Genomic DNA, 27541 nt, shown 5'->3' with positions numbered 1-27541 from the left:
CAATATACATAATTATTCAAATTAATTGAATACCTACTACAGCTGCCACTCCTCGTTCAACTGTACAACGACTGGTACACCGTCACATATTTGTTTTCCCAAGTCACATGTTCAGAGCCCCGCGTTCTGCGGGACTTGATTGGTTTAAAAAGTTTACAGTCTTTTAATTCTCTGCTTGTGATTGGCCATTAGAGACGTCACTCAATGACGTACAACCTGTCAGGCTCTGCAGTCGAGCGAACAGTGAAGTGAGACAGACGACGTCTGAACGACTATACTGGGAGTGTTTTTGATGGCTACCTAGGCTACACGGCCAGTACATTTTGTCGTACTTCTGAGTAAATGGTGTCTTTTGAGGCCGTGAAAACGAAACCACTGCTCTTTATTCAACGATGAAGGTAGCTGGGACGACGTCGACTGAACGTGGACCCTGCTAACTTTTAAGTGCTAACGTTAAACGAGACTTCGGTCGTCGAGCGAAATTCAACTTCGACGATCGCAGGATAACGTGAACTCTTCTTGAAAAATACGCTCCAACGGAAGTCCAGCTAGGATTTATAGAAGCGGTGGAAGACTTGGACTTGAAGAACTACATGAATTTAACGGGGCAACTATCCTTTGTAACTTTTCCTCCTCAGCAGCGGTGCACACTGTTGTCGTAGTGGCGCACATAGACCTCGGCTAATCTTAGCACGCCAGCTAACGCTAGCTAACGTTAGCTAGGCATGCTAGCAGTACAGTAGTTACCTACTGTCGGGACTTTACGATTCATTTGGGCAACGTTTTTATGGCAATGTATTTAATACGTTTTCCAACAGGTAGACAGTGTGCAAATATGACGAAGCAGTAAAAAAAAAAAAAAACAGCATTTTTTGGAAGTTAGGCCATAATTGTCTTATGTTTGTAACTCCCGGGAGTGCCATGAGTTGTAGTTTGTTGTAGCTTTTTTTTTTTTGGTTCGTGTTTTGAAGACTGTCCTCGTGTTGTAGTGTACTAGTTATATCCGTGTGCTGCAGTATTTGGACACTGTCTAACCCCCGATACCGAGCGACCATGTTGGATCATACAGAATAACACCAGACGTGTGGATCAGGAGACGAGCTTCAGGTCGTGCAGTTGGCTCTGTGCTAATGCGAACAGAAGAGGAAACCTTTCATTCGTCCTAGGGGATACAAATAGCTTTTGTCGGACGTCTTCATCACTTCAAAATGTCGAACATCTCCGCATCCGAGAAAGTGGACGGGTTCACGAGAAAGTCCATGAGGAAGGCCCAGAAACAGAGGAAATCCCAGGGCTCGTCTCAGTACCGCACACAGAGCGCCCCGGTGGAGCTGTCGCCGCTGCCGCAGCTCAAAGGTACGGTAAGAGGATGACTGGTTAGAACAGCCTGTCTGTGATGACCGGTGTGTGATTACTCACCGTTAGATCTGCAGCTATAACACCCAGCATGTAACCCATAACCAGGCATGCAACAAACATGAATTACGGTAATTTTAGCAGATATTTTCCAGTTTCCATACAGTACTGCGCACAAGTCTTGGGCCACTATTGGTCAAAGTTGTGGACACATCTCCAAACATTTCAATCCATTTGCTGCAAGAGTTGACCACAAATCCTTACACAAAAATACATGACTGTGTGTCAAAGTGCATTCCATCAAAAATACTGTATTTTGTTATTATTTTTTTTGTTTTTACTTTCCTTGCATCACAGTTGCTTTGTGCTAGCTTCCAAGTTACGAGATATTTTTTTCCGGACACCCAGAGTAGCGTCACTGGAGCAGTTTGGGCTGAATTGACATGCGGAGGGACATCCGGAGAGTGATGTTGAAGAGGGGTTTATGCTTTTGCAGCAAGGTGTTGTAGAGGACACACAAAAACACAGTGACTACAAGGGAGAAACTGTAAGCACAAGACCTGTGATTGGTCTGAATGTGTTGCCTCCTGTGTCTTGATGCTGGTAGAGCGTGTTGATGGGGAAGATAACAGTTGAAGAAAGGTTCAGCACTCTTTTCTCTATGGCTTCATTATTTGTGATTTTACAAAGCCATAGCCAGTGCAAACATGCTGAAGAGAGAGAGAGAGATGCAGGATTGCTGGAAGGCCTCAACAAAGCAGCATACAGCAGGCTTAACTCATTCCCATTCATTCCCAGAGCCAATCCAAACCACCCAAGCAAGTCTAAGAATTTGAACTTGTAGCCTGCAGCTAACAAGCCACTTGATCCAAGAGTGATACTAAAGCTTACTCAAAATACTATAGTTGTATTCCAGTGCTTCACAAGACTGAAAGGTGTACCTTGTAAGAGGTATCTCAATGCTCCACCTGGAAAAAATGAGAATTACCTGTTGAATGTCAGGCCTTTTGTTTTTGATTTGTTAGTTTTGACAGCTTGTCTTTCACTGGGCTCATCTGAAGTGACGCATCATCTTCGTCTTTCAAATGGCAACAGCATGCACCTGACGAGCTACCTGTCCTTTGTCTTACTGCAGTTAAACCCGCCAACAACCATGTTTGTCAACGTTCCATTCACAAAACTGTGTGCTTAGACATGCTTATGTTATTTCACTGCAGTGTAGTAAATATTTGGCATTGTTTTCATCAAGCTAGCATAATGCTGTGGAATGTAAATCTAGATGTTGGGCATTGGCTGACTCTACCGTATAGTAGGGAAAGACATATCATAACTTATATCACTATATATATGACAATAACTAAGTTTGAATCCTATTGTGATCCACACAAATAACCTGAACTTGAGGTAGTGACACTTTGCCTTTCTTGCTTAATCTTACAACCGCTTTTTTAAAATTTAATTCAAAATGAGTAATTCCGACAAGCCTCAACGTCTTATCACCAGTGTTTCTGTTACTGGTTTAACAAGCACATTTTGACTTGCCTGGTCAAGTAGCTGGAACTCTTTAACATGATGCAACTCTTCAAGACGACGAAAACAAAATATGTCATGAATGAGTTACGACTGCTTTCATTGACATTTCAACAGCTTTTAGAAAATGTAGTGGTTTTTTTTAATCTTGTGTGATGCGTTTGGAGAGCAGATTGTGAAAAGAAGCACAGGAATTTGAAACACTTGGTTTTCCCAAACTAGAGAGTTGCGCCACAACAACACCCAGAACGGACTAGAACCAGCACGGCAGCAAACGGCGCGTTGATGAGCGTGACAGTGACTGCTGAATTATCCGACTTCATTTCACCATAAGCTTGAGGGTGATTTATGCTCGTCATGGGGACTATTGCTGCTGTAGAATCAAGGAAATCTATATTTAAGATATTTTGTTTTTGGGTATTTTTAATACAGATTAGTCACCTGGCTTTCACATCAAAGTCATAAAGCCCTTCCTGATGAAATAATGAGGTACATGTTATTAAGGGATGCACATCTGGCTGTCTTCTTGTTGATAGTGCACTAGCCTGGGTGCGCTCTGAAGTCAATGGTTCGAGTATTAGTAGAATGTTATTTCTATTAATGCCACGTAGGGAACAGGCTTTTAAAGAGCTTATAGAACCACTCTTAATTTCTCTGTTGAAGTTGTGTCGTTAATTATTCGCAGAGCTGGTTTCCTGAGAAGGAGCTATTGGCACGTGATGTGCATGGAAGTGTCGAGCTAACTGCAGCTAGAAGTTAGACTCTTATCAGCTTCAGGGACATTTGTATCAGTGGATTCGTTTGAAACGTTGCAAGAGAGCGTCTACAAATCACAGCAAAGCAGGGCAAAATGGCATGGAAGTATAATAACAAGCAAGCAAACTAAAATGTGACAATCCAACAAACCCGAGGCTTACATTGGAGGTGGCTTGTCCTATTTTTGGAGTTGATTTTTGCAGCAGAGTCTGTTGTCTCTCATCACAGATTGATTCACGAGATTGATTTTCTTTTTTTCTCTCCTGTGGCAGTCGGACACAGTTGTAAATGATCGCACCATAAGGACTTTAGGATTGAGTTTTCCTCATCAGTGATCAGATTGTGTGTCTCTACGTGCATGACTTTGTATTTAGAGACGCAGCATAAAATGCTTCCATGTACTCTGTGAAGATGGCCCGCTGTGGTCGGGTTTTTCGCGCCTTGTTGTGAGAATCGGACTCGAGTGGAGTCATTCTACGAGAACATGGATACGATGTTTGACGGATTTTATTTTCATTTTATTAAATAATAGGAATCCATGTAATCCATGTAAATCCATGTAATCCATGGAATCCATGTAAATGAGCTTTATTGGCCATGTAAGCATACAAGGAATTTGACTCTGGTTTAACGTACATACACAGAATATACAAAAATAAAGAGGTAAGTAGGTAAGAGGTTTCAGAGCCTCCTAGATTGCAGAGACACTCCTTCCCCCCCTGCCATGGAGAGGTTGGAGAGCTTCGAGCTCCTGTTGTGATCGACACTGAAGAGATGAGTCACTCTGAGACCAACATTGTTGCCATGGCAGCCAGAAGCCTTGAGAGCCGGAGGAAGGTTTTGCTTTCCAAATACAGACTCTGCTTCATTTAGGTTCATATTTCTGTCACTGTGGGGACATTCTGAGCTCCGACAGGGTTCCTAACTAGACCAAAAGCCTACGCTCGGGTGGTGTGGTGGTTCTTGTTAATACTGTGAATGCAGTACTGATACATCAATTCCCCAAAGTTTAATTTCCATAACAGAAAATCTGTGTTTTAATCTGGTTCCAAGAATATCTACAAATTAATTGATTAATTCTCTCTTACCTCTTAATTTATTACATATTTTACAAGAGTACTCGACCAATTTTATCTTTTGTATTCCACCCATTCTTCTTCCTTGTGAAAACCTGGCGCCGGCCTACATTGCCCACAATGCAATTCGACTGACGAGCAGATTCAGGCGTGTTACGCTAGTTTGAAGCAGAGATGACGAGCCTCACAGGCCGGGGAAGCTCTTCTTAATTGTTCAGCCTCGACCCACGGTGACATCGACTGAGTCTATTTATCAGACTTTGCCTCTGGAGCCACAAAATGTCTTTCACAACTTTTTCACATAGTTGGAGTCTTCATCAAAATGTGTTTTAGTATTTCATATAGTCTCTTCTGATTGAACTATAGCCATATGTTACTTTAGCCTCACTAAGTCAAAGCAGTGACTGATAAATAAATAAATCAACAATTTAGATATTGTATTAATAATTGATGCCATTTTTTTTTTAAGCAAAAACCTCCAACTTTCAATGCTTCTGGTATCTCAAATTCTGGGATTTGAGGACGTCACTTGGAAACTGTGCGGGACATTTTCACTATTTTCTGACATTTTGTAGCCTAAATGATGAACCAAAATAAATCGACATATAATTGAAAATTAGCCCGTTTTGATGACGCCAACCTTTGGCGATGGCTCATCATGGAAAACATGTCCCCCTCTTTTGCCCTATTATTGATCGACAAGTCTGTGCTGCACAGTCTGTTTCCATCATTCCTGCCAGCAGATTTCAAATCGATAAATCATTTTACAGGAAGTAGTGAGACAAAGCTTCTGTGATGCACAGCGGTTGTGTTGCTGTTCTCCTCATAATTGTGGCCTCTGGCAGGTGTGAAAGTTACATTGTCAAGTAACTTGTGTACTTCACATTGGTGTCCTCATAGTTTGCTGCTGTACACATTTGATTTGAGGTAGAGTTTGCAGCTCTGTGGAAGGTATCGCAAATGCAGCCATTCCTCTGCTGCCAACAGTTTTAACGGAAACGGTCTTAAAATCCGTGCACAGCCATGACGCGTGTCTTCCTCCTTCAACCACTGGCTTTTCTTCAGCAACTAATTGGTGTCTCAGGCAAGAATGTCTCGGTTGTGGTTTTAATTTCCCCACCACAGCGAAAGCTGCAGCGAAGCACATTCTCATACAATTATTATACTCTCAGAAATGTCTTCATCTCTTCACCAATCTTTTATTAGCATGCACATACTGTATGTGTGATGGCATAGATACGGGATGGCATAAATGTACAGTAAGCCAAAGTGCTGCTTCTATGACTGTTTAAGTATCTCATAATTTTGACTTTCTATTTCATAATTTTGACTTTCTATCTCATCATTTTTGACTTTCTATCTTAGAATTATGACTGCCTATCATAGTTATGACTTTCTATCTAATAACTTCGACTTTATATCTCATAATGTCGACTATGGGGATATTTTTATTATTATTATTAAAAAAAAATTAAACTTTTTTTTTTTTTTGCTGGCGGATTCGCGGGCCACATAAAATGACGTTGCGGGCCGGATTCGGCCCCCGGGCCAGGAGTTTGAGACCCCTGCTTTAGAACAAGGTGACGTCATTTAAATGTTTTAATTTCTCCAAGCAACGGTCTAAAACCACTAAATATTACATTTACTATGTCAGACGAAGAAAAGCTGCACACGTTAACATTTTTTATTTATTTTTTTACTTTGTTGATGAAGAGCCACGTTCACTCAGGTTTAGTTCCATCATTGTTCATACTAAAATGATGATGGAGAAGATGTAAGTAACAATACTGCATAACATTAAGGAGCAGTTTTTGTTTTTTATGCTTATGTGTTGCTAAGAAGACACCCCAGAAGATGGGTCACTCAGGTATAGTTCCATCATTGTTCAAAGTCAAAGAATAACTTCATGATGTTAGTTGTAATGAATAAATATATTTTAAAATCAAGTACATTTCTCTGGCATTTATAGTTTTCTACTGTACCGAACCGTGAATTTTGTGAACCGTTACACCCCTAATATATACACAATTGACTTGAAATAAAGTACTGTCCACGAAGCAACACAAAGTTTATTTATTGTTCAATCTTTTCTAAGCGGCAATCTTGCATCTGGCCTGCATTCTCTAGTTACTCTTTAAACAGTTTTTCGGTGATTGTGCCAGCATTATTTTAATGTGCACTCCAAACGAATGTCTGAATCAAATTGTGCGTGTAACAGCATCTCATCCAACCGGTTCAGCAGCTGCAGCATGAACAGCGCGGCGTCACTGCCGTCATGCATCAGTGCTCACATTTGGCCTACAGTAGACCGACGCTCGTGTTTATTTGGACTGTTTTTTTTTTATGTGTTTTTTTTAAACGTAACATGCTGTTTGTTAATCGTGGGCCTCTATCTAGGTAGATATTCATAGGGGACAACTTAGTGTGCCAGTCTAACTAAACTCTTCATTGTGCAGTACTAATCTGTGCCTGAGCAGAGGTCACCTGACCTGCAGACTTCACTTTGTTTTGGTTTCTTTCTGCTTTACCGTGGTTCTTTGAAATGTGGATGGGCACCAGAAGGGCAGACATTAGTGTAGTTAGTGAATTGATGTGGAGAGTTCAGGATTTCTGAAGTGTACTATCAATAATGTTTTGTTTGTTGTATATTTAACTGAATAGGTCAAGACCACCAGTGTTTCTACCATCATGGTGTTTGTGTTCACACCACAAATCTGTGCTTATGGTTGTGACAGACTCCTGAACCTGTCGGATGTAAATATTAATACTGAGATTTGATATTATATTTTCCTTTTTGTAAACGGATTTAACACTGCTGTTTCTACTTAACAGTGGTTATCAAAATGCAAATATAGTTCAGACACTATCTACATGCTCTTGTATCCTGCTAAAGGTCATTTCATATCTTGATGACAGTATCATGATATAGCATTTTTTCTGATAATTGTATAAATAATTACCCTTTATGAAATAATCACACGGTAAAGCTTGTTTGTGTGAATTGAATACATGTGCAGTACTTCATTATTGTATTAAGAACTTAACAGTTTCAGCAGCATGTTTTACACACAGTTTATTATTGTGAATTAGTTTTTTATGATTATAATAATTATATATAATCATAATTTGTTGAGTCATGTATGGCAGTTTGTGCTGTGCATCCAGTGAGTGATGCATGTCTGTGACCTCTGACCTGTGCTGCAGCAGAACAACACACCAGTTGTTGGCCAGCGAGACATGCCGTGCTGAAATGGAAAGTGGTTGCATAACTGCAGTTACGTTACGATGCTGAGAAAGCGGGCTTCGGTTTCAAACATATTTGTGAACAAGTCAAATTATCTTTTTTAAAAACCTGTCACCCTGCAACATAAATGTGTTTACTTTTGTGTCATTCCAAGATCAAAGAGGTCGACATATTTAGTACACAGTTTGGCTTTTGATCGCTGTACATTTGATGTATTCAAGATGTCGGCCATATTGCCCGGAGAATTGTTCTGTTGCTGCTGTTTACATTACTCCTGATGCATATTAAATACACTTCGTTTTGCAACCATGTGTTGCATAATGAAAATAAATTACCTTTGAATCCTGAAGGATTACTGTACTGAAGGAGTACAACATACTCGACATTTTTAAGCATCCCAAAAACCTGATAGAAAACCATGCTGTGTCTACGAATTAGACTTCATACTTCAAAACCACTGGAAACATGTAATGATGGAACATTTTAAACCGTTTAATTCACAATACTTCTGCAATACTGATATTTAAATAGAATAAATGATGTTAAGTCTACGGTTTTCTATCCTTATCTTCATGTACATGATCCAAACAATCAAGATGCCTCCAAGATGAATATGCAGCCTCTCAGCCGAGGTCTAAAGAGATCCTTAATGTACATAAGACATATTTGTTGCATTGGTTTATGAAATATGCTTTTGGTTTTTGTCGTCGTGAAGTGTTGTATATTTATGTCAAAAAAAGTACCGTAATAAGATAGGATAATAGTAAGAGTTTATAGCGCTGCAAAAAATCCCAGATATGGTACAGTTGAAAGGAAAGAACTCTTTCTGGTCGGTGTCGACGCTCATAGACTCGGTACTCTACTTTCCCTCATTAGGTGTTGTGATGCTGGTGGAGAGCTGCTTTAGGTGTTCAGATGGATTGAGTTCGAGTGACTTTGACGGTGCTGTACTGTCCATTTGATACGTTCCTCTTTTATTCAGGTTTTTCCTTACATTTGTCTCGTGTCTCTGGTTAATTGCAGTGCTGTGGTTGTAGAGCTCAGATCCCATTTCCTGTTTTTGTCCACCAATCTGGTCTTGTGTGTTTCTGAGAAGCCACTTATATAAAAGTCAATGATGCAATAAATAGAAATGTACGACACATGGAACCAAACTATAAATATTAAAGCTCAATGGATTTTAGTTTGAAGGCAGATCATTACTGCAAATTACTTTTAGGTGTACCATCTCTTGTAACATAGATCCATTCACTTATTTATATTCAGAGTTTAAAGGTTTTCTTTTCTCTTCCCTCTTAACAGCTAATGCCACGTTTGGTTTCAACATGACTGCGGTCGACAGCATCTAGTCTGGTGTTGCTAAATACAGAGCAGATCAGCGGCTATGTTTGTTTTTGCATTCGTTCAGCTAGCTGAACTACTGCTAGCTCTGCTAGCTGCTCTGCACCCTCAGTGTCACTTTGCTCCCGAGGCAAATCCGCCCTTGAGCTTGCGTTGTCCTCCTCATTGCGCTGTCCTCTTCATCTCGTAGTAGTCCAGCCTTTCGGAACCCGTTGGTGATGGTGAATTCTTTCACACTGCTCCGCGCTGTTAGGATCCACTGGCAGACTTGAGAAAAAGCTGCTCTTCTCATGCAGCGTGTCTACGTTGCTCATAGCTCTGAATAGCATTTACGGCTAACTGGCGTGGCCAGTTGCTGCTACCACAACAGCTATTCAGAGCTATGAGCAACAACAGTTATTGCCTCAATTATGGGCATGGCTGCTAGCTGTCTGCTCTCATGCATCACGTGGGCCTCAGCTCCACCAACGATCCACCTCTTTGTCCACTTTAGAGTTAGGCTGTGTCTTTAGTGCCAAGATGGTGATGGCGGGAGCTTCACGACGGTTCTTCAGCCACCTTTGGGTGACGTCACTGAGACATTTTTATACCGGCTATGTATAAATGTGTTCGTACATTTTGTGTTTTTTACAGATGGTTATCTTCTGATCTAGTCCGGTCTTTGTGCTAAACTAACCATCTCCTTGTAGCTTCCTTTTTACTGCACATACATGCGAGTAGTACTGTTCACCTTATCTAGCTCTCTGCACACAGAAACGGAACAGAAGTGAGCTCGGTGCAGTTCCACTCAGATATTGAGTTGACTCTGAGCCGCAGCTAGCGGTCTGACCTGTAGAGTTCAGTTGCATAAGTACTTCGTCGGCTGTCAACACCACTGGAACATTTTTTCACGAGGTGTGAGGCGCAGTGTGAATATTTTGGCTGGCCCTGACGGCACGTTGTCTCTATCCTCCACCATTTTATTCTGGGTAATGGCTTTTCAGGTGCATAACACTGCTCAATAAGAGACACCATGACACCTCTCACCCCGACTAAAATACACATGTGTGTGTTTGTTGTGTGTTTTAGGGCTGCAACAAACAATTATTCTGTTGATTGAATATTTTAATTGTGTTGACCGTGAAATGCAAGAGCTCCGTTTTAGGACCGCATGCATATTAATACTGTTTATTATAACAGCTATTTTAAGTATATTGAGAACTGCTTCGCATTACATGCATGTGGCTCTGTTTTGGTAGAGAAGCGGAACTAATGAGAAGTTAAACAACTAATTAAAACGAACTAATAAAATATCCAGATTTATTAACTGCAGTTATCACATGAGACATGAAGACATTAATATGCACCTCATTGTCAACATGTGTCCCGGCTGGCATCTGTAGCTGCGTAACCCCAGAACCCTGGTCTGTGGTTCTGGAGGTGTTGTAGATCAGACCTGCAGCGGTGGTTCACTTTGCTGGTCCGTCTGTCCCCAGTAGAGACCGGAGTCCTGTGTTTGCAGCCGTGAGCTGCTGCTGCAGGAACAGAACATCACTGTACAGTGTGTCGCTGCGTTTGTGGACGGCTGCCAAATGCTGTTTATAGCTTAGCTGGGGTCAAGTTTGACAGCTCTAATAACCCCGAACACACTCACCGGCTAATCCATAAAAGGCTTTACCATCAAATCCTCTGTGTGGCAAAATACATTGTGTCTGTTTGTCCAGCAGTTAGTTATGTAACAGTGTGCCCAAAAAAAACAGCAATTTAGGACATTTATAGGACTTTCCTTTTCTTTAATCCATCCATTTATGATTTGAACTGGTTAGGGATGTTAAAAACAACAGATCGTCTTAACCCAATTGTCTGTCTCATCTGTGACCTGTTTGCATAGATCCTCACATTATGTGTTCCACTGTGCATATGAGCAGTGACTCAGTGTGTTTCCTTTTCTTCTGTGTGGTTCCAGATGCCCCCACCACAGAGCAGCAGGAGCTCTTCACCCAGAAGCTCCAGCAGTGCTGCATGCTCTTTGACTTCCTGGACTCTGTGATGGACCTGAAGAGCAAGGAGATCAAGAGGGCCACTCTGAACGAGCTCGTGGACTACGTCTCCACCAACAGAGGAGTGCTGGTGGAAACTACGTACCCAGAGATCACCAACATGGTGAGCGGTCACAATACTGGTTCCATTCAAGCACAAAATCCACAGGAAAGGCCCAATATTCAGGGTGTTATTTGAAGTTTCTTCCCCCCTCTTTCTCTCACCCTCTGAATACAGTACATTCATAAAGTTTCATAATGTCTGACACCATTTTTGTTCTTTTTTCTCAGTTTTCTCTTAAAAACATGTTTGATTGTGAGAGCAATAGCTTCTGTCTCTCAACACTTCTAGTAGCAGTTGCTGCTGTTGAAAGCTCATATGACGACACGCGCATGAACCAGCACAAAGGAAAATACCGCTGACCTTGTTTGCCAGAGGTTTGAGGTTGAGTTGCACTAACAGTCGTATTCTGTGTGAACATAATCCACTGACTAAGATTTAGACCAACGTCTAATCTCAGTTAACACCTAAATAACATACAGTAAGCTAAAGGCGTAAACTCTTCTCTTTGTTGAACATGTGTCACGCTCTCTTTTGCTCTCTTGAAACCAAACCCCAAGAAGCAGTGCGCTTCTGTGGGGCAATTTGTGGTAACGCAGGTCACATGACCTCGTCAAGCACAGATATTTTTCCAACATGCACGTTTATAACGACTGTCCAATAGCTGATGTATCTGTTTAGATTATTTTCACGTTTCCCCCGATAACAATGATTAAAAAGACGCCAATTGAACAGTGGCATGCGAAATTGACATTTTAGTGTTCAGTATTTATATAAGTCATATTTTATTAACGTATTACCTGGAGATATCCAGTATTTCCATGAATGCAGGGCCAAGTTTCCAAAGGTCGGTGCTGAGTGATGACCACTTTGTGATTACATAATAGTCTGCTCAGCATCTGAGGCCAACATAGTACAGGTGCGTGTTCCTGGAGCAGGTGTTTCCTCCTACTGACTCATGGGCAACATTTACAGGAGCGTCAACTCTGCAGTGATTCACTCCACGCTGCAGATTATCAGGATGGATACGACTGAGCACAGCTCCATCAGTCGTCACATTATTAATCCAGGCCATGCCTTGCAACTGTTGAATTAGGATTCAGCTTGTCTCACTGTTGTCTTTCAAGCTGTTTTTCAGGTTCAGATAATTGCTAATAATTGTTGATGTGCAATAGGTAGCAAAATGAAAAGGAGCAGAAGAGCTGGCAGTCTTTGAAAGTTGCTGAAAATATGTTCTTGCACTAAATGACGACAGAACAATGCAAGTCTAACCATTTTCCCCGTAGGTTTGCAGACAGGGGGACATGTTTTTATGATTGTTATTTTGGCTTTCTTTGCCTTTTTGATAATAGAAATCACCAGACTGGCAGTGAAGTGAAGTCTAATATACCAACAGTACCATTCAGGCTCATTCTGTCTAAATATTATTTCCCGGATTCATTTGTCTTATGTGGTTCAGATGTCTAATTACAGTGATCAAGAGATAGGCCATTTCCAAAAAGATAACAATCATAAAATGCAGGTGCAGTTGCCAAACATTGGCAGCAGGGAGGCAATGCATGGAATATGAGGGTAAATATGAAGGTGGCTGGTTAACGGCGTCAGCCATCTAACATTTAATTCAATGTTTAATCTGCTGGAAGATCTGTGTTTAAGGGACAGTATGTATTAGCAACATGCTACACACTGTTATTGTACCGGTCCCACCCAAAACCAAAACACACAGCAAGGACACAGTTATGGCTGCTAATAACAGCACAATTAAAATCAATATCTCTCTACCGTCACTTTGTCAGGAGTTGGCGAAGCTGCAGTAAACAAAAAGAGCTCAAATGAACAGTAAAACACTAAATGTAGATTCATTTTCAAACTGGGTCCTGTATTCCGAGTTTAACCATCATGGATCGTTTCCTAAATATAAACATTGGGCCCTGTGGTAATTACAGGATGGATATATTGGATTCTGTGTTGGCATGATTAACTTTTCAATGTGCCGACACAGACGGTCCAAAGTAATGAAAATGTAAGTGATCGGATATACTCCCACTAAAGCGATCACGGTAATACATCGCACTAACCAGAAGCAGTTATTTAAATGAACAATTCTTCTTTTTCAATCGTGCTTTGGCAGACAGACGGCCAGGAAAGTGCACAGACGGGAAGTGTGTGAGAAACGGTTCGGCAACTGTATAATGAGCTACTTAACGTGGAGTATCTCGGTTGCACACGACACACCGGTGACCTCTCTGGTTCCCACACTAGCGGGTTTGTAGGACTCGAGTAGCTGAAATTTGCTGAAACCTGCCGGTGCACAGGTATTGTCCTTCCTGGTAATGTAATTTATCTCGAGGTGGGTCGGGCTCAAGAGAAACCCGGTCCCGGCCGACAGACGATGTTCTGAACGAGATTAAGCAAATAGCAGCTGCACTCGGAAGGCTTGGGTTGATAATAGCTCTCCCGGACACTCCATGCTTGGCATCACGTTCTAATGAAGAGGTGAGGGTTTAAAGTGCCGTCCATTATTCCTCTGCAGCGAGGACTGCTTTGATCACTGAGGTTGTCAGGAGTACAAACGGCCCGGCTTCTCATCTATGTGAAAGGAGGCGTCGCCTTATTTGCCAATTCTATAATTAGTGCTTGTTATTGAAAATCACGTCTCTCAGGTGGTGTTTGTGTTCTTCATCTCTCAGACAGTTGTGTTTGTTCTATCTTATCTGTGCCAGCGATGTGTGAATAGCCAGCAGGGTTGGTTGAAAAGAGCGTCTTTGAGCTATAATTCCCCTTTTATTTGCTTTAATTCCCACCTTTTTCATCCTTTTTCACTCATGCTGTGCTCAATGCTTGCACTTTTTCTCTCTTCCTTTCTGTCTCTCTTCCTCTTCCTCTCTCTGCATTGCTACTATTGCCACCCTCAGTTTGACCCCATTCAGAGCTACAGCCTCCTTTGTCATCAGCATGTGTACACTCTCCTCACTCACAGCATTGTCTGTTAGAAACAGCCTTTTTTGGACCCTCCTACATTACTTTTACACACCTCACGGTTTCCTTTTTTTCTTTCTCACACACTACCCTCGTTTGCTATCCTCCCACAATATTGTCTCTTGTTTTGCCCAACTGTAGTTATTTTATGGCATTGTGAAGTGACGGGGGAATTAAATATGCCGAATGCTTGTGTGCTGAATTATATGACCCATTATTGTGTAGACAGCAGTGGTGTATAAAGTACTCAAAAGCCATACTTGAGTAAAAGTAAAGATACCTTACTGGAAAACTACTCTAGTAAAAGTAAAAAGTCACCTATTAGAATACTACTTGAGTAAAAGTCTTAAAGTATCTGATATTTATTGTACTTAAGTACAAAAGTACTTAAGTACAAAAGTAATTTTCTGATATTAAATGTACATCATAACCTGAACATTGAAGTTCAAGTAAATGCTGTTAATAAAAAAGCAAAGGGTCAGAATTTTGAGAATTATGAAGTTTATTCTTTTAAGTGCTGTGGCCACCATGACCAAGGACAAGGAGCTGTGTTGACAATAATTGGGTTGGCTGTGATCCATCCAGGAGCAACAATGTTCAACATAATATATTGTACATAAGTATACTTTTGCATCTACTATGAACGTATCATCATAATTCTCTGAAAAGCAATATGACACTGAAGGAGTTGTAACAGTGCGTTTATAAGTCTGCTCATTCCGACTAGAGGATGTAGAGGGCAAATGCATAATATTATGTTCAGCAAAAAATATCCACTTGATGAATCAGGTCAGTGTTTAGAGAAAGGACACCTGCCTTGTAAACTCCTATGGGCCTGATTTGAACACAATAGGCAAAGGTTTTGCTCAAGATGAATCTGCAATTGGGCGACTGCTACCATCATAACTCCATCTGATCATCCACAACATGACTCAAATATCAAAACATGATCAATGCTAAAGCAGCAGCGAAAGTAACAACCCAGTCATTACTTGAAACTGAAAAATGTCATCTGTTCATCTTCAAAAGAAGTTGGTTTTCAAAATTGCGAGAATTCAGTCTCGCTCTTCTTGGGCTGAAGACTAGTCCTGCGATGCTAAATAGCCTTTCACAGGCCACTGAGGCAGGTAGAGGTGTGTTCAGCGTCACACACAGCTTGCGCACAGCTGCGAAGGATTTCACTAATGCTAACGCTAATGCTAACGCTAATGCTGCGCTCTCTCGGCTCCCGTCAATCCTATGGTGTCACAACTGTCAACACTTCCTCAGCTCACTAACTCGCTAGCGATCCACTGGTGTTGGTCTTCGTCACCACCGTAGTTTGTTGCGGGAGTAGCAGGTGCTTACATTTCTGCTTCCATCATGAAATCAGTCATCGTAGAGTGGAATTATACTCAGGTAGTCGCCCGCGCTTATAGCATGTAGCATCCTGGGAATCAAAACACTGCAGCTTTGAGAGCACTTGTTTGCAATTGCGCATTAACGTGACGAACCAATGATTTAACTTGCAAGCTAGGACCACTGATTCACCAAACCTGCTTGCATGCAGTCTGTGTTCCACCACAGTCACCGACGCTGATCTCATGATTCATTTTTTTCTAAAGATAGATTTGATTTTGCAGCGAGTAACGAGAGTTTCAGGGGAAATGTATCGGAGTAAAAGTACCGGTTTTCTTTGCAAAATGTAGTGAAGTAAAAGTAAAAGTAAACAGAAATATAAGTAGTAAAGTACAGATACCCAAAAAAACTACTTAAGTACAGTAACGAAGTATTTCTACTTCGTTACTATACACCACTGGTAGACAGTGACGTCAACCATTGGTTTGTGGAACACCATTTTGAAGACTTGAATTTGGCGATTTGGCCGTTGCCATCTTGGCTTTTCTGACAATCTGACTTATTTTTGCAACCAGAGGAGTCTCCTCCTGCTGGCCAGTAGCGAGAATGCAAGTTTTAAGACACTGCAGCATTGACTTCACTTGTCAGAACAGGTTTTCAGGAGAGTTCTGGAGTAATAAGGAGCACCTTTAGTATGCAGATGTATTGATGTTTCATTGCGATGGACATATTAGATAATGATATCTTCATAGATGTAACTGTAAATCTAAAAATACATATCTTGTGTGTTCAGATTTGACTGAGTTTTGAGAGGAGTAAGATGTTTGAGGCAAAGCAATAAGAGGCTCAGGGTTTTAAAGTACCTTAATTGTCTTCATGGGTTGTGTGTCACAGCCACTGCGGCTGCTCCATCAGCGAGTCACTAGGATACCTACGTTTCCATCGCTTTACGAACAGCATTCACTTGTCCCTGTCGTCTCATGCAGTGCGTTGGCCTCATGTCCTCTCTCTGTGCACCTCCTGCTGAAGGCCAATAAATCCACAGATTAATACCCTCAATGGAGATCGGCTGCCAGAGCAGTTCTGTGTTGTTGGCCTCGGAGCTCTCCTCCTGGTAAAATGGTCATCACGCCGAGGCACAATGTCCCGCCTGGCAACCCGCTCTGTGAGTCATCTGCTTCGAGCTCAGCCAATGACGGGCCTCACACCGGGGACAGCTAAGTGATGTGCCACGGAGAGAGCTGGCCCACTGATTTATTTATCTGCATCCTAATCGGCGTCTGCATACAGATGATTATGTAAAGTAACGATGTACCATGACTGTGGTCAGAAAGGTGGTTCAGTCACGCAGTGTTTAAAGCACGCTGGCAGTCAACAGGATCTCTCGCTGTTTGGCTAAACAGTGACCGAGGTAAAACCTGTTACAGTTTGGCATATTGAGAGCAAGGCCATCATCTCCAAGGTATGAAGGGGCTGCGTCAGGTTTTCTGGCCCAAGCTGAGATCTTCTTTGATCCCAAATAAGCAGACCTCTACAACAAATGTCATATGATGTTCAGGCACTGACGGGCGGAAGTTATGATGACGATATTCTCACTGTCGAGAAAAATGTCTTTCCAGCTCCCTAATGCTGTGTGCACCTCTCTCAAACGTACTCCTTGCTAAAAATAACAGGGTGGGATGGAGGTGGCGGTGCTTTGTCGACTGTGATCGTATTTGGTTACAGATTTTTATTTTATCACAAAAAACAGCCGTACGGCTCAAAAAGCTGATGCCAGTGTCTCGTCTTGTCTGAGTTATTTGGCCTCCGGGCAAATTCACTGCAACCAAAGTTACTGAACGGTTTTTTCACGCTATTAGAACGCTGTCTTACTGATTCACGCTACACAACATGGCGTATGTGGTTTTAGCAGGAGGAGAGTGTGGCGAGCAATGTTGCCCACCAATTACAGAAGCAGTATTTAAATAATGCTACAACCAGCTTGTTTAATTATAGTGGGTGTGGAGCACTGGAAACCTAATTCATCTTTCACTTGTATGCTTTATAGGCATTTAGCAGATCTATATTTCATCAAATGTCACGATTCTACCCATCATGTCTCTGCATGTTTAAAGTAAGGGTAACTCTGATGTTCCTCCTCTCACACTCTCCCGGCATGTTAAACAATGTTTTTTATTTATTATTAATAAGCCTTTATTCATCATTATCCTTCTCCTCCCCTCCAGATCTGCACCAATATCTTCCGGACTCTTCCACCAAGTGACAACCCTGATTTTGACCCAGAGGAGGATGAACCCACTCTGGAGGCTTCCTGGCCTCACATTCAGGTACGAGTCCTCTTCATCCTTTTGATTACATCATTGTGTGTGTGTTGTGGACACTTACATTTTGAACAGACATGGATGTAAACTGCAACCTGACTGCTCGCCAGTGATTCTAATTGTTTTTGTCTTTTGTCTTCCAGCTGGTCTATGAGTTTCTGCTGCGCTTTCTAGAGAATCCAGACTTCCAGCCCAGCATTGCAAAGCGACACATCGATCAGAAATTTGTTCTGCAGGTCGGAGTCTTTTTTTACAACATTTCTAAAAGACATTTAGCACGACTTATGATAATGATTATGTGAATGCATCAACGGGTTCCAAGTTAACCTTCTTTATAAACTAAGACAATGTTTTCAGTTCCAGCCATTAATCTACATTTCTTAATAAAAGAAGCATTAGGATTACAATATTACAAATAGTTTGTGCAATTGAAAATTCATCAGGGCGGTTAGGTTTGTTAGTAGTCAGACACCTCAGGTCACATTTTAAGAAAACTTTCTCCACTAAAAATGATAAATAAATAACGATTAATCATTTATTTTTGTCATTTTGATAATTAGTGTCATGATTGTATGTTCGGGGAGACGATCTGACTGTTGAGTTGGTAGTTTTGTGACAGTATTAAGACGGCAACTACAGATTATTTTCATTATTAATTAATCTACAGATGGGGATAGAGATGATTTTGGAATGAAAAATGACAGCAAATTGGGAGAATTGTGTTTAAAGAGTCCATTGTGACGTCTTCAAATGTCCAAAACCCAAAGATAATGAGTTTACTATCATAGAAGCAGAAGAAAACAAAAATATTCACATTTGAAAGTTGCAACTATTGAGTTTTTTCCATGTTGTTTGGGTAATATTTCTCATATTTCAAATTACTAAAATTTCTCCTGTGGCGAACAGCTGTGATTAGCAGCACAATGTGATGCGTTTTGAGACGGTTCAGTTGTATCAGTCGGATGAGTAAAACCATGAATGAGCTGCAGCTCGGCTCCATCTGCCCTCAGTACCCACCTACTGCAGGAATGCCTCACTTCTTATGTGAAGCAGCAGCTAACGGGGGACCACGGGGACAGGAATGTTAGCCACATCCAAGGTGCCTGGACAGACTTTCCATGATGCGACTGTCGCGGTGCGGCTTTAAATAGCTGCCGGTTGTTTACTATTCAGGTTGAGAAAGGGGGGGACTGTGGTGGGAGCGAGGAGGTATAGTTTTGGGTGGAGACAAAACTATTGGGTGCAACACAATTAAATTACAACATAGACGGTCCAAGTTATACTTATAATGTGACCTTATATTAAAAAGAAGCATCCAAGACGATGTCAAGCAGCTTCTAGGTGTCGTCAAACGGATGCAGCCTGAACCAGGCGGCCTCCTCTCCTCTTTGTCACCTAGACAGAGAACAGGCGACAAACACACACATGAAGCAGTCTCGAGCCAAAAGGGTGACGGAATTCATGACAAAACAAAGTAAAATCGTATTCAGTTCAATTTCTCACTCATTTCTTTTTGATTTTATTCTGCTGGCACAGTTGCAGATTGAAGTTAATTTAGAAACGAGCTTCATGCGGTACGGATGAACCGTAGGCTGAAACATGCGACATCGTCCAGCAAGTGGAGCCTGAGGGTTTTTACGGAAATAAAAAAACGTCTGTTGGTTTGCTAATCTGGACGATGTTATTATTTTGTATTACTTCTACATTTTTTTGTTGCTCTGGTCCGTTTGTGAAGTCTTAATCTCGATCATATTTGGTGGACAGACGGGCGTTTAGTCTGGGAATGTCTCATTTAATTCCAGTAATGACCTGCTTATCTCACAGTGGATCATCTTCCTCTCATAACTTCATAACGATGGAATGAACAGAGACGTGCTGTTTGTATTTGATTACCAAGAGTTCTGTTTTGACCATGAAGGAGAATTGTGCTCTTCTTAAGATCTGAATTTCTTTCCCTGAATACTGGTGGGGAATTGCCTCTATGATTGTGTGCAACTACAGATGGATACAACATGTTGCAGAGTAATGATTTGTTTACTCGGGGACATGTACTGCTCGGAAGACTGATAAGAGTTTGACCTTTAGTGATTGTTGAAGTTACCTCAGGAACACACAGTCTGAATTATATTCATAATGAAGACGGGTTCAATGTCTGTATCCCATTTTGTCCTTTATCAACTTTAGTTCAATGTCATCTCCTCTGTCTCGTCAGAAAGGATTCAAGTTTGACCAAAACATGGAGTTTATTCTGTATAAAATCATTTCTTATTCTTCTCTGCAGTGTTTTCACGGACTTCTTCCTCTACGTACACGTTATGTGCACGAGGCAGTAGGTGTCGTGCTTTTTAGGGCTAGACTAAGATTCAAAAAATGTATCGATCACAAGTTCCCAGAGTCCATTGCAACGTGTCTTCACAGATATTTAATTTACAATGATGTGAAACAGACAGCTGGTCCCCACATTTGAGAGGCTGTAGCCAGATAATGTTTTGTACTTCAAGAGAAATAGTTTTGGTCGGGGATAAAATCTTCTATCACTGTTACATACATTTTCATCATATGAATACACGTATATCCTGATATAGTACGCTTGATAAATGTGTTGATAGATACATTACCAGATGGAAACGTCTGTGTTGGGCAGAATCAAATAATAATAAATACAAATGAAGGTACTTTATCACATTGGTGAAAGTACTGTAAACCAAATACTTGCCACAAAGCATCCCTGCACACTGGTTTACAGCATCGCAAACAGTGGCCACATTCCTCCAGAGATATTAGGAGCAGCTACCTCTGTGTGTCAGTGTGTGGATGGAGGGAACTGTGTGCCCATGTAAATGAATCTGATGTAACGTGACTTGACTAGTACTGCCATTGTGATAGCAGGTAAACTAAAGGAGAAGGGACACAGCTGCACCAGTCGGTGATGGTGGCACAGCTGTACTTTAATTTCTTCAGCGAGGGAGCGTTTGGGCTCTCATGGAGTGAGCTGCCCCCGAGGCTGGAAGCTGATGGTTAGGAGCAGGCTCACCACTTGAGGTTCAACGCAGTATTTCTGCGTTGCGCCATTTAATTGAGCGCGATGATGAAAACCTTCCCTGGATTTACGCAGACGTAAAAATAGACTGTCAGGTCCGTCACCGAGGTGCTGATGGCACGCAGGCTGACGATAAGTACCTCGCTCTGGAGCTGATGTGAGCCTGTAAACCCCACAGTACTGTAATAATGACTCATCACACGTTGCTGGAAATAGCTGTTAAACACCAGCTGTTTCACATGTAATTACAATGCTGAGCATTCGGACACGCATACCGTATATTTGTCTCACAGGTTGCTGGTGTGATATGACTTATGTATTTACACTTATTTACATAAACTCCGGCCTCACAGAGTGCGTAGTGACTTTGTTAAGCTTAGGAAAAGGCCTCTCTACATTACTGGTTCTTGTGTTCTCATCCTCGTCAATGTTAGTGTAGAGCTGGGCCTTATAGAAGAGATCTAGTTCCACAATATATAATCTCAGCACCCAGAAGTATCAATATGAGAGTAACGCGCAGTGTTTTATAGTGGAGGCTTATCATGCTTCAGGGGAAATGGTCACACAGCAAAACTAACATTACATTCACTTAACACGAATTAATCAGAAGCACAACAGAAAAGAAAAAAGAAAAAAAAACTACGTATTTTCAACCACCATTTACCACCAAAACCCCTGTATTTGTGTTAAGTGTTTTAAAATGGTACGAATGTATTCATGTTCATCCTATTCAGTCAAACGCTTCAGTGGTAACAAATGACTCACAGCGCGAGTGCAGCATGACAACACAGCAGTGAGACGACACAATACGAGATGAAATAAAAGCTTTGGCATGAATCCGGACTGAGGTGCTGTGTTTGTCCTCTCAGCTCCTGGAGCTGTTCGACAGCGAGGACCCGAGGGAGAGGGACTTCCTGAAGACCATCCTGCATCGGATCTATGGAAAGTTCCTGGGGTTGCGTGCCTTCATCAGGAAGCAGATCAACAACATTTTCTTGCGGTGAGTGAAATGTTAAAAAGGGAAACATGTTTCATGTCCTTTCCCGCAGTCAAAGTATTCCTTTTTTATTTAATTTTCCTCTTATTGGCCGTACAATATAAGACAGATTAACCTCAGCCTTCTAAAACAGAGAAGGAAGACAAATGTTCAGATGGAGGCATCGTATATATTCCCAACAGCAGTGTGCCGATTCTTTACGGCTCCTGTTGCTGCGTGACAATAAGCTGTAGATGATTGAAACAGCGGCACTTGATGTCGTCTCCAACAGGCGAGGTGGCAGAACGCGTACACCCACTTTGACCATCTGCCACTGAGAATAAAAATAGTGCCCCAGTTGTCGGGCTGTGTCTGTACATACCGCGGCTGCACCGCGAGACGGCGATGGGTTACCAAGCAATGATGTTTGGATCATTGCGTTGCATAAGAGCAGCTCAATATGCTGGTTTCTTTTCCAAGTCGTTCTTCGCTGGATGTTTAAATAAGACTTCAGAGAGACAATATCTGAAAGGATCACGGTATTAGGAGCAGTCTGAATCAATTGTTCTGATCCCTGTGCTCTGTTGGGTCCGTGTGTGTGTGTGATTGTTTTTGTTGCAGGTTCATCTATGAAACTGAGCACTTCAACGGTGTTGCTGAGCTGTTAGAAATCCTGGGAAGGTGAGTAATAATGTTCATATCCTTTAATACCGAGGTTCATTTATTGTCATTCTAAGAGATGCACAACGAAAATTAAGTTGTAGTCCCTTTATGCTACACACGAATGAAAAAAGGAATCTGTAACTATCCTTCAGCTTTGACTGTTGAGTGTGTAAAGAAAACGTCAAGGTTATATTGTTATGGTTGTAAAATACTGGATGCATTTAAGAACAGTGGAACTTTCTGGCTTTGGGTATTTTACGTCCTCACTGAATCAGTATCAAAGAAGCTTTGGTCTTTATTGTGTCACAGCTTTACTGCAAACAGTCCGTGTTGTGTGTGTGTGTGTGTCTGTCTTTCTGCACAGTTATCCGTCTAACACCGTTCCTCTGTTTGTAGTATCATCAATGGGTTTGCGTTGCCTCTGAAGGCCGAGCACAAGCAGTTCCTGATGAAGGTGCTCGTCCCGTTGCACACCGCTAAAGGACTGGCCCTTTTCCATGCACAGGTAGGAGAATCTGTCTTTAATATTTAATCATGTTGGGTTTTTTATAAATCACATTTATTTTTGGCTGCATACCCTGTAGGTTGTTGGTGTATAACTGAAATGTGCAGTTTGTTAAGGATTGGTTCTGCAGGATTAAGCACCGTCATGATGTCATTTCTGTTCTGCAGCACCTCCTGTTGGCTCGACAGTGAAACTGCACTGTTTCACTGATTACTGCGTTTCAGTGCATCTTAAATTCATCAACACGACCATAGTGGGAGTTTATATAACATTAGAATAATAACATTTTGTCAGGTTTTCATTCTAAATACATATTTTAAAAAAGAGAGATCATCGTTTCAGATGATGTCGGTGGTCGTCTGATGCTGTTTTTGGGAACAGTGTGTACTTTTACTTCTTTCTTTTGTGTCTCTCAGCTGGCCTACTGTGTGGTCCAGTTCCTGGAGAAAGATCCTACACTAACTGAACCGGTACTTATTTTTATCAATCCTCCCACTCAAAGCACAAAGCCTGGAGCACTAAATGAGTCTACACTGCAGAGAAATGGGCCAGCAGCCACCCACTCGAGCAGACTGGGGTTGTTGTTTTCGCAGCAATTTTTCACAGAAATTCTCTGCTGTCTTTCCTGTGCAGGTGATCCGCGGGCTGCTGAAGTTTTGGCCAAAAACCTGCAGCCAGAAAGAGGTAACGAGCGCATCTAGAAATACACTTCAAACATACGTCAACCAGATATTCGTGTTGCTTCACGGTCTGCACCTTGTGTCCGATTTAGGTGATGTTTCTGGGGGAAATCGAGGAGATTCTGGACGTCATTGAGCCGACACAATTCAAGAAGATCCAGGAGCCGCTGTTCAAACAGATCTCTAAATGCGTGGCCAATCCACACTTCCAGGTACGCTCATGACACAAACATACAGAAGCACACGGACACGTTCAATCGATCTACCACCTTTGTCTTAGATGCTGACAGGTGTTTCTGTTATTTAGTCCACTCCATTTATATCAATGAGGAATAAGGAAATACAGTTCAACCGCAGCACCAACTGCATCCTGCAGTCAGGACGTTAAAGATGGCTGCTGTGACTTTAAAGAGACTCGGGCACTTCTTCAGACCAGACATGTGAAATTGCCGTCATGTTTATGTCTGACGGAGGCGTTTGTTTGCTCCTTCATCTGAAATTTCGTTTTCTACCGAGTTAACTTCAATGATTGAAAAGAAAAGGGGTCATTAAGTGGCACAAACGCAATCCGACTGAAGCCTTTCTTCATTTTGTTTTTCCTGTCTTGGCAGGTCGCGGAGCGGGCGCTGTACTTCTGGAATAACGAGTACATTCTGAGCCTCATCGAGGAAAACATCGACAAGGTCCTCCCCATCATGTTCGGTAGCCTCTACAGAATCTCCAAAGAGCACTGGAACCCGTAAGTGCTGCAGTCTGACTAACGTAACAGTGAATCATTAGCTAGTGGAGCTATCTGATTCTATATATCAGATTATGTTTACACTTTACAGACAGACATGATGACGCGTGTCATTTACTAAAAGCAATAAAACCTCCGCATACATTTTCTGTATTACTCACGAATAACTTTCTTTGAACCAGTATGTGTCCTTAATTGTTGTTTATGTAGAGTTCATATCAATGAAAGATATGTGCTGCGTGTTGACATGAAGACGCAGCAATAACGGATATGAAGTTAGTTACTCCATGAGATGGACAAAGAGTGAAAACCTTAATACAGACAATAATAACTCCCAATAAGTTCATCCAATTCCCAAATAGTTGATGTATGTGTGTGCGGTGTTGCAGGACAATCGTAGCTCTGGTCTACAACGTGCTGAAGACGCTGATGGAGATGAACTGCACGCTGTTTGACGAGTTGACTTCCTCCTACAAAGCAGAGCGGCAACGGTGAGTCACAGATTTACATGGACTGTAAGTGACATTGTTTGACAACTACTGGGCCACTTTCAGCAAACTGTACCCGGCGCCACACGTGCACATCAAAAAATATGAACTTCCCTCTGAGAGAATGAATAAGTGCATCTGTCTGCTCCTCGGGGGCCAAAGTACCTTAAACCAGATGTTAACTTAATCTGACGAGTACTGTGAATGGCGGGACATTTCTAAATCATGTCCAATAGATTGAATTCGCCACAAGTGGACTCTAGATATATCTCAAGGATGATCGGCAAACAGGATTCACCTGAGCTCATATTTGAGCACCAGATCAAAGTCTCTGGATAGCAGGGCTGTATCATCATCATCATCATGTATTTTATTTGTAACGCACTTTTCATTTTTTTTTTTTTTAATCTCAGAGTGCCACAGAGCCAGTACATTGTAAAAACATAGTAAAAAGCATAGTTAAAACATACAAAAAAACTATAATAAAATAAAAAACACTGAATGAACAGAAACACAAAAGAAATAACTGACATTGACTTAGGTCAGAAAGGCTTTCCTGAATAAAAAGGTTTTTAGGCCAGTCTTAAAAGAGACCAGTGTCTGTGTTGCCCTTAGGTGGTCAGGGAGACTGTTCCATAGGCGTGGAGCTGCCGAGCCAAAGGCCCGGTCGCCCATGGTGCGGCGCTTGGTGCTGGGGACCCGGAGGAGCGAGCTGTTTGATGATCTGAGGGTGCGGGTGGAGATTTGGGGAGTGATGAGATCTTGTAGGTAGGGAGGTGCATGTCCATTTATGCATTCATGTATGAGTAGTAGGACTTTGTGGTCAATCCGGAATGAGACAGGGAGCCAGCGTAGGGAGTGCAGAATGGGTGTTATGTGCTCATACTTCCGGACTCTCATCAGGATCCTGGCAGCGCTGTTTTGGATGTATTGCAGCTTCTGGATGTTCTTGGCAGTGATCCCAGTGTATACAATTCAAAGCTTCTATTGAGGTTTTTGGATGCATGCCGTCACATTTTACGACGAATAAAGTGATTCGTCGAGTTAGTATTTTATTAAATCAACTGTCTCATGAATATAAGTCGTCTGTTTTTTTCCTTTTCTGTCTTTGTTGCATGTTGTCTTCTCAGGGAGAAGAAGAAAGAGCAGGAGAGGGACGAGCTGTGGAAGAAGCTGGATGAGTTGAGGCTCAGCAGCGGCGCTCTGGTCCAGAACAACAGCCACGGGCTCCCGGGTGTCCACAACAACAACAACAACAACAATAGTAGTAATAATGACAACCGGGACAAGAGCGCTGAGGCTGCAGCCGTCACCACAGACGACAAAGATCCCGACGTCAGTGTGGCGGCCAGCGAGAGCGCCCCATGTGCCAAATGACACCGGACGTCCGTTTTTTATTCCGTAACGGTTTGACCATCGTGTTCAGGACTGTCAGGAGAGGATTGACTGAGACAGAAAGAACACAAATTACACCTCAACAGTATATTAAATCTACTAGAGTGACTTAGGACGCCAGCATTTCTTTGGCAGAAAATATATATATTTCAACTTAAGACTATTTTTGGATGTTACAGTGTGTCTGCAGTATATTGTTTATCTGTCTGATCAAAGATTTATCCATTCACGTTTAGTTTCTTAACTGAAAATGATTATTTCTGTTTGTTTATATTCGTTGTATGATACATGGGAGGGGAGAAAAAGAATGACTTGAATTTAATGTTTCCGATTGTGCGATTGTGCGATTAGACAAGCTGAATAGCTATTTAAAGATGTCTATTTTTTAATGTGCTTTTCCTTGTTGCTGCCAACACTTGGGTGCAAACCTCAAGGACGAAGGGAACTGCGGTGTTTGGGAGTATTTGGGGGGGGGGGGCAGATGGGACCAGATCCATCTTTAAACATTGATCCGTTGATGTACAGAAAAGGACCGTTATCAGGAGCAGAAGACGCTACAGCACGGTTGTCTCACGTCAGAGATAGAGAATGGGAGGTTCATGGCCAAAAAAAAAGAAAAGATAAATCCTCAAGAGTAATGGTCCCAGATATGGATTGATATCTCAGAGCGTGACTCTCGTTGGGACTATGAAGTTCAGACTTGTTCACAGTTTGGTAAGATGGAACATTTGTGAGATTGTTTTTGTGTTTCAGGTGTTGGTAACTATTTTTTTTTTATCTGGGTAAAAAACGTGAAAACACACCTGCATTTATAAGATTACACGAAAGTATGTCGTTCAAAGCCTGACTAATTGAAGGAAAGCTTCAATGGGGTTTAGATGAGAGCATCCGTACCCCAGTTTAGATGTTCTCCTCTAACTCTCAGCAAGAGAGAGAATAAAAGTATTTCCCCAAATGTCCAATATTCCTCTAAAAGTAGTAGATTAAGACATGACAAACAAACATGACACCTACCGTGCTATACTTTTTTCCTGA

General features: G+C 41.8%; 1 protein-coding gene across 2 annotated transcripts; it reads left to right on the top strand.

The window, feature by feature from the left end:
* Positions 1 to 264: 264 nt before the first annotated feature.
* On the top strand, positions 265 to 26961 carry ppp2r5a (protein phosphatase 2, regulatory subunit B', alpha isoform). Of its 2 annotated transcripts, none has more exons than XM_079290956.1 (13): positions 265 to 1356; positions 11249 to 11445; positions 17925 to 18026; positions 18164 to 18256; positions 21930 to 22060; positions 22658 to 22717; positions 23096 to 23204; positions 23621 to 23674; positions 23838 to 23888; positions 23977 to 24096; positions 24496 to 24623; positions 25013 to 25114; positions 26242 to 26961. In XM_079290956.1, the coding sequence occupies exons 1-13, from the start codon at positions 1209 to 1211 to the stop codon at positions 26486 to 26488; spliced, it is 1542 nt and encodes a 513-aa protein (XP_079147082.1). In that variant the 5' UTR covers positions 265 to 1208; the 3' UTR covers positions 26489 to 26961. The 2 variants fall into 2 exon arrangements, with proteins under 2 accessions (XP_079147082.1, XP_079147083.1); XM_079290957.1 differs by having other exon boundaries at positions 23096 to 23205; positions 23625 to 23674.
* The last annotated feature ends 580 nt before the right edge of the window (positions 26962 to 27541 follow it).

The sequence above is a fragment of the Melanostigma gelatinosum genome (genome assembly GCF_949748355.1).
Source record: "Melanostigma gelatinosum genome assembly, chromosome: 19".
NCBI classification, from domain to species: domain Eukaryota; kingdom Metazoa; phylum Chordata; class Actinopteri; order Perciformes; family Zoarcidae; genus Melanostigma; species Melanostigma gelatinosum.
The sequence above is the reverse complement of the archived record's forward strand: the minus strand, read 5'-3'. Positions and strand labels throughout refer to the sequence as shown.

What these genes read in the sequence shown, in the direction of transcription:
- ppp2r5a (XM_079290956.1), top strand. Translation starts at nt 1,209, where the DNA reads ATGTCGAACATCTCCGCATCCGAGAAAGTGGACGGGTTCACGAGAAAG. An exon ending in TCCAAAGAGCACTGGAACCC is followed by an intron (nt 24,624 to 25,012) that starts GTAAGTGCTGCA and finishes GCGGTGTTGCAG; the next exon opens with GACAATCGTAGCTCTGGTCT. An exon ending in TACAAAGCAGAGCGGCAACG is followed by an intron (nt 25,115 to 26,241) that starts GTGAGTCACAGA and finishes TTGTCTTCTCAG; the next exon opens with GGAGAAGAAGAAAGAGCAGG.